The 18,732-nt window shown below is 36.5% G+C and overlaps 1 protein-coding gene across 1 annotated transcript in view; it reads right to left on the reverse strand.

Moving 5' to 3' along the window:
- BOLL (boule-like RNA-binding protein) overlaps positions 1–16,257 on the reverse strand; it is an 18,201-nt gene extending 1,944 nt beyond the window's left edge. Inside the window, exons 1-8 of the mRNA XM_010087304.1 lie at positions 16,123–16,257; positions 12,250–12,341; positions 10,307–10,361; positions 7,055–7,130; positions 5,019–5,146; positions 2,893–2,964; positions 1,895–1,942; positions 723–848 (exon numbers count right to left, since the gene is read on the reverse strand). Of these exons, the coding sequence (XP_010085606.1) occupies positions 723–848; positions 1,895–1,942; positions 2,893–2,964; positions 5,019–5,146; positions 7,055–7,130; positions 10,307–10,361; positions 12,250–12,341; positions 16,123–16,251 (726 nt within the window). The 5' untranslated portion in view covers positions 16,252–16,257. The remainder of the gene's footprint in view (positions 1–722; positions 849–1,894; positions 1,943–2,892; positions 2,965–5,018; positions 5,147–7,054; positions 7,131–10,306; positions 10,362–12,249; positions 12,342–16,122) is intronic.
- Between the last annotated feature and the right edge of the window lie 2,475 nt (positions 16,258–18,732).

Here is an 18,732-nt window from a genome sequence, read left to right on the forward strand (position 1 = left end):
ATTCCCACTTAAGATATTTGAAACACCAGTTTTGGAACTTGTCTTGTAGCAATAAAATATTCTCCAACTTTTGTAAAAATACCTGATTATTTTCCTAGTTTACCATTTATTTTGGCATCCCTGTCAATGAGGAATGAATTATCAAAGAGACCAAAGTACCATAAAACATTTTCAATGTTTAGTAAGTTTTTCTATAGACAACTATTCACTGTAATTTTTAATATCCAGTTATAAAGAAAACAGCCTTATTGTATATTAAGAATCTCTTAAACATTAGAAATACTATCAGTATAGAAGCAAAAACAAGAATCATGAACAAAGAAAAAACTAGTCATTCAAATACTCTTAATTCATTCTGATCTTTAGAATATTTAGAAAAAAGCTTCTACCCACACAGAAAAATAATTACTTTAGGAAACTGTTACGGCTTGGGTAGACTAATCCAGCATTCTCAAGGGTCTAACTCCCATTTTATTTAAATGTTATTTTAAAACAAAACAAATTCACTAGTCTTTATACTGCTGCCTGTCATACGCTTGTGACCCTCAAATATTTCATGAGGACAAATGAAATGATTTAACAGCAGCAGCATGGGTGTGAGGGTAAGTACAGGGAACAATTGACATAAGTGCTCTGTACTGCCTGTGCTTAAACTAAAAGATTATGTTTTTCAATTGCAGATAAATGCTTCAATTTAAGTAAATTTTTTAAAATAAAAATACCTCAGGAACTGCAGCTTCCACTAGGAGAGGAGGAGGTATACATCCACTTTCCTGGGTAATCCCTACTGGCTGATAAATTACTTCAGATGGTTGCAGATACAAGAATGACGGTGAAGAAGCAGGAGACTGAAATAAAAACACATTACTTTCATAAATGACACAATTTATGTACTATGAATACCAAACCTTATTTTACAGTCATTTTTACTACATATAAATGAAGATAAAGCTTTAAAAGAAAGTGTCAAATTCATCTTTAATAACCTAAAGAAACTAAGGGAGGGGGAAGTGGGTAGAAAGGTCAGGTAGTAGGATAAAACAAAGATGTCCTTTAACTTATATGTATTTTTTCAAATTTTATTTGCATTTTGGAGAGCATTGTTAGAGGAATCCTAATGTTTATAAAATTGACACTCTCGAGATCACAGAAACAATACAGTTTCATTTTCTCTTGCAAAAATGCTAATTAGAAAAAAGTATTTTTGTTTTAAAATAAACCCCACAGTATTTCTGTTATTCAGCACTCAGATTTCAAAGTAGCAGACTGACATCTCAAGACAATGGAACTGACCATAACTGGACAAGGCTGACTGCTACTAAAGCAATGAGGACGCACTGTAACAGTTCAAGCTTAAGGGACTTGGTCCTCCCTTTAGCTTCAAACTCGTCCAAGTTCCTTAAGTAGCAAGATCTCCATATTAAGCTCCTCTACTACAGAGATAAAGTATCCCCCAAAATTACCAAGTTAGCAATTTCAAGTATCTGTATCAAGTATTCTGTGTCTACGCGCTTCTGCTAGCAACACTCCAATGAAATATCACAGTCAGTATCAGTTAATCAGCTAGTCAGTATTAATTTATCCTAACAGGCAAAATATGGCAGTTTTTACCTGCTTCTGATAACTTACTAGATACTTTAAACTTTTTACCACAGTGAGAGGGGAAGGGAAGATGTTTTCCTTACCTCAGGTTCATATTTGATGTTTCAATAAATGCTATTTCATGCCTTTTATTATATCAGCAAGTGTTAGAAATGCATTGACAAACCATAGCAAGTAGTATTTATTTCAAGTGTTTTGAATAGTGGGAAATTTCACTGTTAGATAAGCACACTGTACCCTCAAACTAGATGCAAACAACGGTAAAATGCTGCAACTATGAACTGTATTTTACCTGTGGAACAGACCACTGCCACTGACTTGGAAAACACTGTGTTGGCGCCTAAATTCAAACAACAAAGGTATTACTTACATGATTAAGAACACATGCATACACATGCTAGAATGAAAGCTATCTATAATCAACTCTAACTAAAAAGAACAAATATTATTTTCATAACCCCTCAAATAATACAGGAACATAGTTTTGTCTACTTCCACTCAGCCTCTGACTCGGGCATTTCATAAACTTCTAAAATACCGAAGCATCTAAGAAGCAAGCCTAATTATGAAAACAGAAGATACAAAATGAAGTTAACTTTCTAACACATATTAAAAACATGGACAAACTGCATAAACCCAATAGTAGGGCACCAAGACAGTTAGGGGACCGGAGAACAGACATAACAGGATGCTGAGAGAATTGTGTTTAGCCATGAGAAGGATGAAGGTGGGAGGAGATAATTATCACTGGCTACAACCACCCAAAGGCTGGGGCATAAATGACAGAGCCAGATTGTCATTAGAGGTGTTCAGAGCACCAGAGTCAATAAACACAGGCTGGAACATTGAAAATTTTAACTAATTATAATGAAAGAAGTCTTTTACCTTAGGAAGGGTCAAATACTGGAAGAGGTTATACAGAAAGGTTGTGGAATCTCCGTCACTGCAGATATTTAAAATTCAATTGGACAAGTTCCTGAGAAAACTAACCAGCCCTACTTTGAGCAGGAGTTTGGCTTAGTACCATCCTTAACTTTTATAATCTAAGCCAGTTGCCTAGCAACACCAAAGAGAATTTTAATTTATTACATTTCCATGTAGTTACACAGGCAGAATAAGTTGTATTCTAGTGAAAAGAAAGCCTGCAATGAAATTAAAATCTGTTTTATATGACTATTTTGAACACTCTTTTTATTTCCTAAGAATACACAGACCTGAGACAGTGCTGCAAACACAACTGCATGGCTGGAAGGAATAGTGATGGTCTGAAACCCATTTTCAAACAGATACCTGATAATGGTACGTAGGAGACTGATACACCGGTTGAGCTACCATCATAGGTGGACTGGAAACAGTGCGTGACTTGAAAAGAAAAGAGTTACAAGTCTTAATGCAGCAATTTCGTAAATTGTCACTGCTATTAAGAACAGACCTGAAGTACTATAATGCTGAACTGCCTCCCCTGCCTTTTTAAAATGTATTTAACAAGTTTTAAGTTACACTTAGATTGTCCAAAACCACTGTTTCTAAGGCCCTACGTTAGAGAGGAAACAAAAATCTTTCACTCACTTACTTGGTTATTTCCAGAAAGCACTAGACCATCACCATCTAGAGATGCTAACACCATCCACTACCCTGACCACAGGTACAATTAAACACTTAGGGCAATCTGAGTTGTCACTGATGTATTCCTACCCCCTCCACAGCCCCATATAGACCTTTCCTTTCTATTCCCTTCCCCACATGAACCCCAGTATGCATCTGACTTGGCAGTGAGCCAATTTAGGGAGCTAAACCAGCTAGAAACCTGCCTTGTTTTGGGGGGAGCCCAGTTGAGGGTCAGAGAAAAACCAGCAAAAGAAAGGGGGACAGAAATATAAGGCCATAGTAGAGGGCAACACACCACTGTGAACCTCTAGTTCTGATTAGTTAAAGCTAGCATGTGCAACTCCCAGGTCATGAAATTCCCTCATTCCTGCAAATATTTAGGAAGAAACAGCTCCAGAAATACTTTAATTCATTTTACACTATATGTGAATGCAGAACAGAAAATGGAAAAAAAGACCCAATCTGCACTGTTACACATGCACAATACACAACAGAAAGTAATATCTTTAACTTTACTTTTTGTCTTCTGTAACATTCAGTTTTTCTTTTTTCACCTGACTTCTTTATAGAGGCACTTTCCTAATGACAAAAACTAAGAATATGTAAAGAACTGAAACCAAAAGAGGCAGCATTATTTCTAGTTGGAAAGACTGAGTGCTATTTGTTTGAAACACAGTGGATCTGAGGGCACCAAAACCAAAGTTCAGTACTAGAACACAAAAATATTCAGTTTTTTTCCAACAGGTAGGATTTGAGTAGGTTCTCTAGAACTATAGAGCACAAAATTCAAAAAGGCTAAGCATAAAGCTTAGCCTTTGCTTTTTGCTTAGCAAAAACATAAGCATAAACAAGTGTTTATGCTTATCCTCTGAAGTTGAGAGGGCACTATAAAGCACCATATCATGCTTCTGTTAGAAGAGCAAACATCTTAGAAGTTAAGAAAAGTGATTAAAACAGAGGTTAAATGCAGATAAAAAGGTTCTACAGTGCCCCAAAAAAACCCAACATAAAGGAATCTATTACTGCCCTCATCTCTGTTTTGGGTAAGTTTGTTTTTATGTATTAGTAATTCTTCTATTGAGTTTTTCCCCCAAAAATGTGAAGGGATTTTGCACTTTATATATAGAGATGCTATGCACCATCTCTGTGAATGCTGCTTTTACAGAAATTAGTAAGGATGCACCCTCTGTGTAGGTCCTGTGCCTTAGGCAGACCCCATCACTACTGCAATCCTTCCTTCTTGTAAAAAAAAAAATCTCGAGTGATCAACAACTCCTTCCTGTACTTCCCAAGAAATTCTGTCCAAATTCACAAAGCCTATTAAAGCCAAACAATCTACTGAATTATCTTCCACCTAAGACAAGCAGGATTCTTGAAAAAGAATGTAAATGACTATAACTTTTCCCAATTTAATTTTTGCTTTGTTGATCTTATGCTCTCCTTTCATCCTCAGCATAATAGTTTGCAGCCAAAAACACCTCACTCAGAGGCATAATAAATGGAGCCAATCAAGGGTCATACGCACCAGCAACTCGTTAGTAAAAAGAAAAAACAAAAACTATGCTGGGATAGGACCCACACAGATTCTGAACTACCCCGTCACATATGTCACATCAAAGCAAAATTCCCTTGCAGAAGAACAATAAACTTAATATTTAACAAACACAAAATAAACAGATTAATATAAGCAAGCCACTTAAACATCAAACACAAGGCACAGCTGAAGAAACTGGAAGCAAGAGGGACTTGAAAACACTGCACTCATCGTGGTCCATAGAAAAGCATATATACAGGAATAAATTACTTACCGGCCATAGCTGTGGAACAGAAGCAACTTCAGACGTATGAAAATAGGCCACTCCATTGTGGTAAATATAAGGATATCCACTTGAAGTAGTTAAGTACATTGTACCCGCTTCTGATAGTACAGCAGAACCTGGAAGTAATATTTTGAAGTTTACTTACCAGGAAATTTTTTTTTTCAGATGTGTAGGTCATACAAAAAACCATTATTTCTGATCTTCAGAGAAGCAAAATACTCAAAGGAAAGAACATGGGGCAGTGTGCCTACTGTAATCTCACTTCCCTCTCAAACACAAAAGTCATGAAGGTGGCTGATCACCACCATCCAAATGCAGATGGGAAGGGGCACAAATTTTTTTGAGGACAGTGATAAATGGGCTCTCTCTTCAATTCTGCTAAATATACCAGAACCCTACAGTGATACTCGAGTCTAGGTTTTATTGCTTCATGAACCTCAAGATGACCTGCAGTAGGACAAAGCATACTAGTGACTAAGGTGGATAAGCTGAGCATGAGAGCAGATACACTAAGATCAGTTCTGAGGATATGTTCCTAGATGCCAGTATCATCTTGTATCACAGATCTATCCTAGGCCTCAAGAAGAAGTGGCAGTCAAACAGATATCACAAAGACACAACAGTGTTCCCCAAAAAATGACTTTGAGGCTGTTTTTTCCTCCTTTCCTCCAGGTCTCAATACACACATTCCAGCATAAGAGTCAGAGGAGAGAAGCACAAGTCAGGCAATGCAACTGAGAAAGTCCAAGTCAAAGATGGAAAGGGAAATAAAGTGTAGCAAAAACAAGCATGTAACTCCTTGATGATGACTCAGCAATAATCATGCTGAATAATTTCTGAAGCAAAGAAACTATACAGTTAGAACAAAGTATTCCATTTTTCCTGGGCAAACACTGTCCTATACACTAACAAGGGAGAAGGGCATACCTATGCATGAGGGGAGGAAGAGAGGGAAATATCCTGTCTGCAGAAAGAATGTCTGCACCAACAGTATTAGTGAACATATGAGCTACTTCTAATTAATAATGTGACAGTAACAACTAAGGAAAGCTCTAGAATCAAACTAAAATTCTTCTTTATCCCTACATGGAAAATAAGCAAAAGTTTTGTTGTGGGTTTGTTTTTTTTTAAACTCTTCCAAAAGGTACCATAGGACAAACACTGAAAGAAAGTTGAACTATACTTCATTTCCTGCCGCACTTATAAAAGGAATATATGTTTCATCTCTGACACGTAGCCCTTACTGAGGAATGACAAAACAGCATGCCCTCCTATGCCAAAAACTGAGATCTTGTCTGAAAAGTTGGTGATTTATATCCTACACTTTCAGTAGTGTATTATGAAAATAAAACAGTCCCTGGCAGAAGGGGAGGGTACCTTCTCTAGAAGAAAACCTGTTTTCATCTCCCTGAGAAGATCATAACAGCATACTTGCTCAACATACATAAGTCATCTGACAAAAAAAACCCCAAACTTAAACAACAATCCTGTTACATGTTTAGTCTAAATAGTTCTTTGCCACAGAAGAAACATACAGCATCCATTCCATTATGTTACAGCAAAAAACTCTTAAGAACCAAATGGTGACTGCAACCACTTGTCCCTTACAGCTTCTACCCAAGAAAGCAAGACACAACAGTCCTGATGAATTGTGCTAATATAAATAAATTGGTAACAACCAAACCAACCAGCACAGCCTGCTTTATCCTGTAAAATCTATGAGGACAGTTGAAGTGTTTAGATTTTAGGTTCTGCTCGGCAGCTGAGATATTTCTATTCAGTTTGTTCCTAGATAATATCTTTCAAGAAAAAAAACCAAGCAACATATTAAAAGAGATAAAAGAACCGAAGATCATTAATCCATTTAATTTGGACATTTACACTGTCATGTGTTTACTTCCACTGCAAACCATTCTGAGCACACTCTATGCGCAGCATTAATGCAGTGCATGACCAAGCACATCTTGGTTAAAAACTCATCATGACACTCACATAAATATACAAAGGTAAATAAAAATACATACGAGGACTCCGTATTGGTTGTTTTCTTACTGCCGGACCTATATTCAATTTCTTATCCTTATAATTAAGCTTTTTAGCCTAGAATTTAAAAAAATAGACATTTAGTATGTATATTTTCTACACATATCTAGGCATCCAAGAAACAAAAATCAGAAGACAAGACACTTAGTAGGTTTTACCCTCTCCCACTTTTTATTTACAATGCATCTCAAAAACCCCCAAAGCTATACTAATTCATTTTCTATCCTAACCATAGACTTCACACACACAAAGTTAATGATTAGTAACTTCAAGTATTATTTGCTCCTCATTGAGCTTCTTGACTAAGAGCTGACAACTGTCAACAGTTTTTTTTAGTTTTACCTTTCTCATGCATTTAACTGCTTTTATAAAAGCACACATGCACACTAACAAACAATTTCAAGTATAACAAGTAAATTTTTTTTCATGATCATGACATTATTTTACAGAAGATGAAAGGAACAAGTAAGTCTGTGAAAATGGCCAGATTATAAAGACCGAATGTAAAAAAATCCCCATATTCACTTCACATTTGCATGTTAAGCTTCTCATCAACCAACACCCTTCAAGTCCTTCTTCTCAGGGCTGCTCTCAATCCATTCTCTGCCCAGCCTGTATTTGTGCTTGGGGTTGCCCTGACCCACTTCCAGGACCTTGCACTTGGCCTTGTTGAACTTCATGAGGTTTACAGGCCCCACTTCTCAAGCCAGGTCCCTCTGGATGGCATCCCTTCCCTCCTGTGTGTCAACCGTGCCACATAGCTTGGTGTCATCGGCAAACTTGCTGAGGGTGCACTCGATCCCACTGTCCGTGTCTCCCACAAAGATGTTAAACAACATCGGTCCCAGTACTGACCCCTAAGGAATGCCACTCGTCACCGGTCTCCACTTGGACATTGAGCTGCTGACTACAAATCTCTGAGTGCGACCATCCAGCTGATTCCTTATCCACTGAGTGATCCATCTGTCAAATCAACATCTCTCCAATTTAGAGACAAGAATGTCGTGAAAACAGTGTCAAAGGCTTTGCACAAGTCCAGGCAGATGATGTCAGTTACTCCTCCCTTATGCATCAATACTGTGACCCTGTCATAGATGGCCACAAAATTTGCACGGCATGACCAATCAATCTGTCCCTGGTACACTCTCCTGCAACTGTGCTCATGCTGATCTTTCTACTCTTCTTCCATTACCTTGAAACCTCTGATGAGACATGATTTGCCTTTGGTGAAGCCATGTTGGCTGTCACCTGCTTGTTTTCCATGTGCCTCAGCAGAGTTCCCAGGAGTGAACTTCATGATTTTGCCAGGCACAGATGTCAGACTGACCAGCCTGTAGTTCCCCAGGTCGTCCTTTTTTCCCTTTTTAAAAATGGGGGTTATGTTTCCTATTTTCCAGACAGTGGGAACTTCACTGGACTGCCATGACTTCTCAACTATGATGGATAGTGGCTTAGCAACTTGATTCACCAATTCTCTTAGGACCCATGGATGCATCTCATCAGGTCCCATGGACTTGTGCACCTTCAGGTTCCTTAGATGGTCTCAAACCTGATCTTTTCCTATAGTGGGCAGTTCTTCATTCTCTCAGTTCCTGAACCATAAGAATTTAGACTTTTTTTATACACAAATTTCACAGGTAAGAGAAATATCTGTACAACTTCTTCAAAGCATTTAATATAGCACTGGATGAAAAATTACACATGATCCTACAGGAAGTGACAACTAAAAGGAAAATTGTGGTGATTGATTAAAAAAAAAAAAACTTCAGAAAGATGTTACAAGGTAGCTTTAATAGTAATACCATACAACCGGAAAGAGGATCCTAGTAAAATTCCTCACGGTCTGTTCTCGATACTAACACAATTTAATACTTTTGAAGACTGCAAAATAGAAAAATAAATCTCTGGAGACATTATTAATGACAGAAAAGTAGGATGCCAAAAAAATCAGTGCCGAATGATCAGAATATCATATAAAAGCAAAGAAATTGAAAAGTACAAAATAAAACAAAAATTCACTTCATATGCAAACTACTAAAGCCTAGAAAAATCTCAGCTTAAGTTGTCTGAGAAAGACCTAGATGCTAACTGATCTTAAGATGAGTATGAAATAGCAGTATGATGCAAAGATGAAAAAGGTGATAGAATTGTAGGACATCTAAATTAAAGCACTTATAGAAGACAAAGTATTAGTATCATTGAATGAGACACCAGTAAGACTTCACATGGAGCAGCCCTTGACTTACAACAGAAGCCATTCTCACACTGGTACTCAGAACCATTGGTATTCTTCTAGTTCACAGAAATAAAACAATTAAAAAAACAGGGGAAGAAAAGAAGCTGACTCAAGAAGTTCCTGTCTGTATATATTTTGGCTCTACATAACCATGTTTTTTGAAAACACTCTGAAAATTTATTTAAAAGTGTCCCAGCTCTTATTTTGAATTTTAATACATGAATTTCCAGCAAAGGCTCAGTATTTCAACATTTTAACCAGCTTTATATTTAGGAGAAGGCAATTTGGATACTACTTTCTGGGGTTTTCTTCTTCTCACCTGGATACCCTCAAGCGTATCAATAGGTCCTGACAGAGATATCTCCAATACATTTCAACCAGAACATGGAGCATACATTAAAGAAAAAAAACCTCAACAACTCAAACTGAAGAGCTAACATACAGCTGAAGTGCTAACCATGTTCTACAAGGAGCATCAAGATAGTAATGCAGCTAAAAGGAGAAGCAAAAGTTACATGACATAAAATGAGCTTCATTGTGAAAGACTTAAAGTTAATCTAATTATTCCTGAAAATAATTATGTCAGCTCTGATAATCAAACATGTCAGAATAGAAGACAGCCATTATCTTTCCCAACTCCACACAAAAAAAATCTTCACAGTAATGGGTTTTCTAGCAAAGCAAAACTAAAGCAATTGTGAAGGACATACTATACGTACTGTAGACCACATATAGTCTAAGAAAGTAAAGACTGTATGTCAAAGTTAAGAGCTGTACTATGAACTGGCAACTCCCTTCCCTCGTTGCAGAAAATCTCAGTATAAATCTTATCTTAGGTCTCTCTAAGCCATCTTCTGAGCTATACAGACCAAACTTAACAGATATTCAAATGCAACTTAGCGAACAGAAGAGGAGCAGACAACTAGTACTACTTAGTGTCTAATATGAAATGAAGTATTTCATTTAAGAGATAATCATAATGGGGACTATCACTTACCTCTTGTAAAATCTTCTGTGCATCTTCTTGGGTTTCGAAAGTAATGAAGCCATACCTAAATAAAAATTACAGAAGCTAATCCTCTGAAGTTTATATTTACATACACTGCACATTATTACTTGATATATAGCACAAGTGACATTAAAAGGTAAGCTAATAGGAAAAAAAAAATCCATCACAGAAATAAAGATCATAGTAACAACTGTAATCTTAATTTAACATCCTTGTTATAGTCTACTTACTAATATATTTAAGTACACGGTCATATATTACTGTTTCTATGCAGCAAATGAGCAGCCCACATAGAAAGCCATGCAAAACTCCATATTGTCCTTGTTACTCTATGTCTTTAGTTCCTTCATTTCTATTAAACAAGAAGTACCTGATCTTCTAACTGAAGTCTGTACCACAACACAGACGTACAAGAATTTTGAATTTTTTTCCAAAATTAACTTCACCTTTCTGAATTTCAACAAATCTTTTTTGGAAATCTTTTAGTAGTCTTGTATGCATAATTTCTTAGGTTTGTAGTTCATTTCTCAGGGTCAAATTCCAGAACATACCAAGGCAGCCTCTGTCATTCCAGCCAGAAGATCAAATTTTGCAATGTAACATCTCATTCTTTGGGAGCATTTCCATGCTTATTTGAGTACAGAGGTCCAGTAAGTCTCTGACCAGCTATACTTTTAAATCTGTGAGCTTTTCCTGTATACTGCCTTCTCTAAACAAATTTGGAAGCATTTCCAAGTTCAAAGAACACAGATCTATTTTCCTAGCTTGGGACCTTCCCTACAAAGACTTTTCATTCCAAGTGCTATCTGGACAATAAACTACCAGACATAATCAATTGCACAAACTTGTAAGTTTCTTAAATCACTTGTCAATGAGAAGCAATTAAGCCTGCACTTGGATTTCAACAGAAATCCCAACACTGTTCAAAGTAAGAATTTTCCAACCTATTTACTGTGAGATATATGTTGGCAACCACAACTCAATAATAATTGGAAATTCTTTATTATATGGATATATGTACTGCAAGTCTCAGATATTTACTACAATTTAATAAAAGGGTAAGAGGCTTGGTGACAGATCCAGGACCAAGACCGAGTCCAACATGCCATGCAGGTGTACACTCTATGCCGAGACCTGCACCTCAATACGTCATTTGTTGATACATGTTACACACTGACAGCATCAAAATTATAAGATTCAGATACCACAGGCTTACTGCTCAAAGAGAGCTTCTGACCAAAGTGAACTTTACAGGTATAAATTCTCACGTTCCTTTTTGCTTCAGCCCTCTCTCCATCCATCTGTGGCACTACAGTTCCCCACCTTATTTCCTTCACCTTCCTTTGGGTTCTAGCAATAACTTTACTATCCAGTCTTAATCTTTCTCCAGATTTGCTCTTTGGCATTTCTCTTATTGTTGACTTCCAGTCTTAGACCCCTTTCTGCAATCAAGCTCCATTGTCACATTTGTTCCCTATGTTCTTGTTGCAAAAAGTTTTCACACAAAATCTCAGTTATTGCCATGCACTGCAGCACAATCAGGTGTATGTCAGCTCTTCCTCTTCTTAGGCTCCTTTCCACACCGGCTTTCAGTAGCAGAAACAGATGTTTAATAACTAAACTACCTTTTTAGGATACCTACTTAAATTATCATTGTCATTAAAAAACCTGAAAGGACTATTGCTTTTGTCCTAGCTGCACGCAGCTTCATCTTATAACAGCATGACTATAGAGTTTTACAGTTATGCAAATTACAAAGACATTTATATTTCTATGTTCAAGGGCAAGAACAGATTTTTGCATAAATGGAACAACTGGGAACATCAAAGACAAAATTAATAATATACAGAGATATGAAAATAATAAAATTTATAATAGTCATCTTTGTTTTATTGTCAATTCCCACAACATGCTTATTCTACTATACCAACCCCTTTGATACTCCAGCTCTGTCATTTACTATCTTCACTTCCTTCACACTGCCATACTGAGCAAAAAACTTCCTTAGATCACCTTCATTTGTCTAGTACAGTAAATCAAGTGGGAGAAGAAAAAGAAGAAAAGTTGGTTTGCATAGTTATTCAATGAATATTTACTATAATACTTTTAATTGATATAATTTGGATAAAGTTTGCTACAAACTAATTATAACCCTGGATAGAAAGAGAGAAGAATGAGCATGTATGAGCCTCACGGCTCCTGCATTTTCATATTCAGCAATGATGCTACAAAGGCATTAAAACAATAAAACTCAGACCTAGTAAACCTGCTTCAGTGGTCTTATTTGTAAAGGACAGTTGTTAGATAAAACCTCTAAAAGAGGAGTTTTAGTTCCTATAAATTACATACTAGAGTGCTGTTTACAATATGAAACACCACTGCAATGTTTTCAAACTTCAAAACAGCAGAGCATGTAGGCTTCCATAAAGAACATACATATGTCACATAAGAAAAAAATCCCCACTAAACCACAGTGACTTAATGATCAAATCCATGTAATATACCACAATCCCTCTTTCTAAAGTATGTTTAATATAAGACTCTAAGTATATAGGCACACCATAGGAATTCCCCGTTATAAACTAAGTAAGAAAAGGGCCTTTTAATGGAGAATGGTCTAAGTCCCCTTGGAGAAAAAGTTCCCTTCCGAGTTCTGCAACAAGTTCCTAATGTAAAGGCACATCTAAGCTTTGTGAACACTCGTCTACGTTCCACGAATCCGTTTTCTGTTACAATGTAAGCATATATCAAATATGGTGCCCTAAACAGCACATTTCAGATTTAAAAATTTTGTTCTACATAGTCCTTAGTTAATACTATACCTAACGCTAGAAGAAGTATGCTTATATGCATGGACCTCTATGTTTCAAGCAATTTCCATATTCATCTATATTTCTCATTATTTAAAGGAAGTGTATCAGAAGTACCATTTTATCTCTAAATTAATGACTTCTAATGGTTTTAACTGTATGTATACAATTTAGTAAATCTTCTCCTGCACATCAAAGACTTATCTGCCTCATCCCAAGTTTTAGAAGCAAACAAACCTTAAGAAACGAAAACTGTTTCAAACATCTTTCAGAACTGGAAAGAATATGAAGTTAATGCTCTTTTTAAAAAATTCTACCCTCAAGATACATTTTACAAAAACAAATAATGTAGCTTGCTTGCTACAACCTTGAAGTCCAGCAGAGAGCAATGATGGTAGAAGACTGCTTTATCTCCCTCACTAATCCAAGTATTCAGCCATTAAAATATTACAAAATACCCAGTCGCTCTGAATGTGTGAGGTGTAACAACAGGTACAAGTGCACTGAACAGGCATGAAACACTTCAGTGGTTTATTAAAGCTCTATAATTGTACCTTCTCCTTGGAAGCTGCCTGCACCGGCTCTTGAGAAACTATCCACTATGAACAGGTTAAAAAAAATATTCTAACTGGACTCCAGAACCATGCTCTTGAATAGATGATCATGCTTTGCACCTAAACAAAAGCACGAAAGCTGGTGTACACAGGAAAATAGATTCAGCCAAACAACTGATAGCTTATATAAAACTGCTCCACAGCATATGCTAAAGTGTTTGCACATTCTCCAGTAATAAAAAACATGTACAAAGTCCAAAAGACTCGTAATCTCATGGAGATTTTCCTTTCCTTTAAAATTTTCTTCAACAAACTCCAAAACATATCTGCTTAGAAATCAAAGGCCTATGGATAAAATTTCCCATTTCTGGGTAACTGTTTCTTTTAAGCTCCATATGTTCCGTGTAGCTCAGCTGGTTCACAAAGCTGTGAAAAAGAACCTATGACAAAATAGCTGAAGGCTAAAATATGCCAAGAAACAACTGAAGAGCCCTTAAGACTAATCAGTGCTGAAAGTGTCATTCAGAACCTCAAGGACATGAGGGATGGCTACACAAGACTATTAACTTGGAAAGCCAAAGGTTTATCTGCAAAGCATTGTATTAAAGGGGAATAAGAAGGAAACACTGTTCTAAGATTTACAGTGAAATTTGCAAGGATCTGCAAAAATGTGGTGACCTAGAAGCTTGCTAGAAACACATTCAGGACTCGCCTTTTCCTGCTCGTAACATGACAAAGGCATTTGTCAGATTCCTAAGAAAGGCTAGTGTTAAGCCTTCACCTATGTCAAAGATACATGGCATACACCCCTGAAGAAAGAGCTCTTCAGACCAAGATGAAAATGCACCCTGCTGTAACTTCTCTTATTGAGTAATTTCTCTAAATTTAAGAGGCTAGAAGTTTCCTTTTACAAACAGGAATCACTGCTCTGGTGACAGACCAAATGGAAGCATCTGGCAAAATTATAAAAGAGCTTGCTGAAAAGCAAATATTTTTTGGTCAATTAAGCATCTATTTTACACAAAAATAAATAGCTTTTTTACCCCAAGACTCACAGTAAAAAACAGTCCAAGACCAACATACATACCCTATGATTTGAACAGAAATTTAAGACTCTACTTGATATCAAGAGTCATAATAAATGGAAGGGTAGCTAAAACATTTACAGAGGTTTTATCCTGTTTATTTCCTTGCCCAACAAAATCCATCTTCTTTATGCTTAGATACAAACACACTTAATTCCTCTGTTGCTGAAATTAAGATTCATAATAGATTTTGACCTATCAGTGACTGAACCAAGAAAAACCCTTCAAAATGAACAAATATGACAATTAACAAGAAAATTGATATGTTATGCAGAAAAGTGTTTTAACGTTTGAAATTGCAGTGAAGCAAGGACAGAGTGAGACAGCTCTGTAAAAAGCTCTAGTAATTTGCTTACTACTAATGCAAAAAGTTACAGTGCCTCTTTGCTAAAGCTCAAATATACTGAAGACCTTGTACAACATCTCTTGAATTACAATGCTTCCCTTTGAATTATCTCAGCCAAATGAGCCAGAAGATCCTGGAATTTCTTGTATTTACTATGCAGATTAGTCTAAGTGAATTGTCATTCTTCCTCCTCTTCATCTGAGTCACTGTTCAAAAGATCCTCAAGCCTAGGAGGGTTAAGGCAGAGAAGGTACTTTTGGCAAGAACAAAGAAATGGCTAAGCAGCCCAAGAATGTTTCACAGAAGTCAGTGACTTAACTCATTACCTGAAGTGGTAAAAAAGAAGAGTACCAGAGAAGCTGGTATAAAGGTCTGATGCATATCTCAGGACAGATGTTCAACATTCACTGCTATTTGAGGTTTTTAGGGCACATGCAAAGGCAAAAGCATTCTAAGAATTAATATTAGTACCGCAAATTACTCAGAGAAGTAATATTTGTTTTAAAACAAACACTTGCTTTTAAGAAAACTACTATGGGAAGGGAGGAATACATGCATCGTAGCTCCTTCTTCGTATGTACTGGAAGAAAAGTGTTAGAGGAACTAAGTTACTGACATTTCCTCTGTTTGCGATCTATAACATTGTTTATAGTTTATTAAATTACACTGTTATGCACAATAAAAAAAAGTTCAACATACTTTTCTACCATAAGCTCTGCTGATTACAAAAGCCACCTTCTTTGAAAAGTGAAAATTCTGAAGAACCAGTATGTCAAAAGCTTCTAGCAGCTAGGCGTACAAAGTCAGCTTTGTAGTACTGTTATGTACTACAAAGTATGTATTTACTTGACATAAATCAAGGCTTAAAGCTTTACTCTCTACTGTTGATTTGAACATTATAGTGAAGGGCACTTACCACTTAAACACACATATGATCTTGTTCCACATTTTTTCCTATTTTTATAGGGTTATAAATTATCATTTAGTAGTGAAATTAAGAAACAAATACCTTAAAATCAATTCCTCCTACAAAGATGCGATTTGGAGTAACTGTTCCAAGCCTTGGAGCACTGGCCAGATTATTTAATGGTACCGGTGACACAGTGTTGGGAGATGAAGACAAAGATTCTGCTTGCATCTGATTTGTGGTCTGCTGATTGAAAGAAAATATTTTCAAAATCTTAACATGTTATAAGCTATTAAATTAAAAACTTCAACAGAAAACACATACCGAATTTTTTGAGAGGCACAGAAGATACTGAACGACTGAACACTAACCACATATTTTAATTCAGAATGCAGCTCAAAGTATTTAAACATAAGCTTAGTTTTAAGCAATTCAGTAACTTAGTGAATACACTACAATCTGAAGTTTGACTTTCATTGTAATACCTTTTTTAGTTAGACACTTAGGGCCTAATCCCCCATTCTTTTTTCCTGGTTGCACAGGACCCTGCTGTATGAATCCCAAATTATGGATTCTGTTAGAGATTAATTTATAGCTATTAGAAGCCTCTTAGTTTAACACTACATGGAAATGACCTTTTCAAGTCAAGCTGCACTCTCACACACATCTGCAAAACTCTGCTCTCTGCAACAGCTTCTGCTTGATTTTCCAAGTGCTGAGCACCCATAATTCCACTACATAAAATCAACAAGTTCATTTCAACTGCTCAGAACAGCACTTGAAGACTAGCCTTTTAATTCAACACACTCTTGGCCTACAAACAGTGCACAGTGATCCTAACAGAAATTGTCTGCAAAGAACCAGATTTTTCTTGCCCCAGTAAAGGAACACAGTACAGTGGAAACCATTATTTAGTGAAGTCTGCCTGATGCTTTAACTTCCATTGTGTTTACACGTGTGAATCGTGAAACAATACAAACTTGAATTTCACTGGAAACCCTCTTCAGAACAAGCTAATACTGCCTTACATAGTCAACCCTAACTGTGAGATGACAGCTGTAAAGCAGCCAGGTAGTACTGTCAGTAACTTCTCCAATAGGAATTGCAGTAGAGACTTCAAGAACATTTTTGCTGTGTTTTCTTCTGCCCCGCCCCCCGCAAATCTACTAAAACCAGTTCTGGGCTATAGCACCCTGACAGTACCACTATGGAGGGAGTCCAAAGTGAAAGACAAGCAGCTACGGCAGGTAACAAGACTAACAGTAAGCAGAGTAGTGAAAACTAGAAGTAAGAATCTAGGGGTCTCAGCCTCCAACTTTTCTTTTGAAAGGATTACAAGAGATGTATTTTTTCTTTACCAACCCTTAAAATTTATAGTGAGGACCAACAAAACCCATGCAAGCATATTTTAAAAATAGAAAGTTACTGCATCTAGTACAAAGTTCTTTCACTTCTTGTGGTATCCATATCTTTTAGCCTCTCAAAAACTAGAGCAGAAAATGAAGTGCTCTCAAACAGTCCTCCTTATAGAATCCCCCTTTCACTTACGCTGTCTGTTTTACTTTCTGATTTTGCCTCTTTCACTTATTCACAGGACATTATTTTCTTATCTCTGCTTTTAAGCATTCCTGGATAAAAGCAAATCGCTTAATTTTGGGAGAACACACAAAAAAATGAAGTCTGACAGTTAAGTGCAGTAAGAAACAGAAGAACAATAATGAAGAAGAACTTCAGGAAAAAAGTTTTTTTGTTTACTTCACAAGCCCTTCTAGGATTATTTGATATTTCCTTAGCTACCCAAAAACTAGTGTTGTTAATTCTGAGTAATGGTTTAATGCCATTGTTTTGGACACCTTAAAGACAATAAATCCAGCTTAGTCTACACCTTTTTGATTTTAGGTAAGACAAAAATCCTTTCCAAATTTACTAAAACATACACATTTAGGACAGAGGAAGAACTGAAGTCTTTAACTTGATGTATTCAGGAGAAAGTAGGCATTCTTCCTACTGAGAATACTACCCTACAGTAGCGCCTAAACCCCAGAAAAAAAAAAAAAGCAGCCAAAAACATTTAAAGGCAAGGAACAATCATAATCACTACAGTCCCGCAGGCTTTAGAAGGAAGAACATTTTCTGCCAAGAATAACTTTTGAAGGACGATGAAACAGGTTCCTTTCTTCATCTCTCACACCAAATACAATATATTACTTGTATAATTATCTGTCAATTGTGTACAGCACTAAAATATCTGAATTTAACTATAAAGTAACAACTAACAGTTGACACCACAGTCAAAACATATTCATGGCCTCAAAGAGCTCAAATTTCATTTTCTCCACACAAGTTTTTAGAGTTCTAAGTCTTATTAAAAAAAAATACACCACTAAACCCAAACCGGAAGAAATGAGGAATGAACACATCACTTGTGAACTCCCAATACGGTAAATCCCAAGAAATTTTAAAATATTATAATCTGTGTTCCGATAGCTATCTCAAATGTTGTTTCCTCTCTTTAATCATAGAATCATTAAGGTGGCAAAAGACCTCAAGGATCACCAAGTCCAACTGTCAACCCACCCCACCTAACTCACTAAACCGTGTCCCTAAGCACCACATCTACACGTTTCTTGAACCCCTCCAGGGATGGTGACTCTACCACTTCCCTGGGCAGCCTGTTCCAATGCCTGATCACTCTTTCAGTGAAGACATTTT

This window comes from Pterocles gutturalis, unplaced genomic scaffold (genome assembly GCF_000699245.1).
Source record: "Pterocles gutturalis isolate BGI_N339 unplaced genomic scaffold, ASM69924v1 scaffold4486, whole genome shotgun sequence".
NCBI classification, from domain to species: Eukaryota; Metazoa; Chordata; class Aves; order Pterocliformes; family Pteroclidae; genus Pterocles; species Pterocles gutturalis.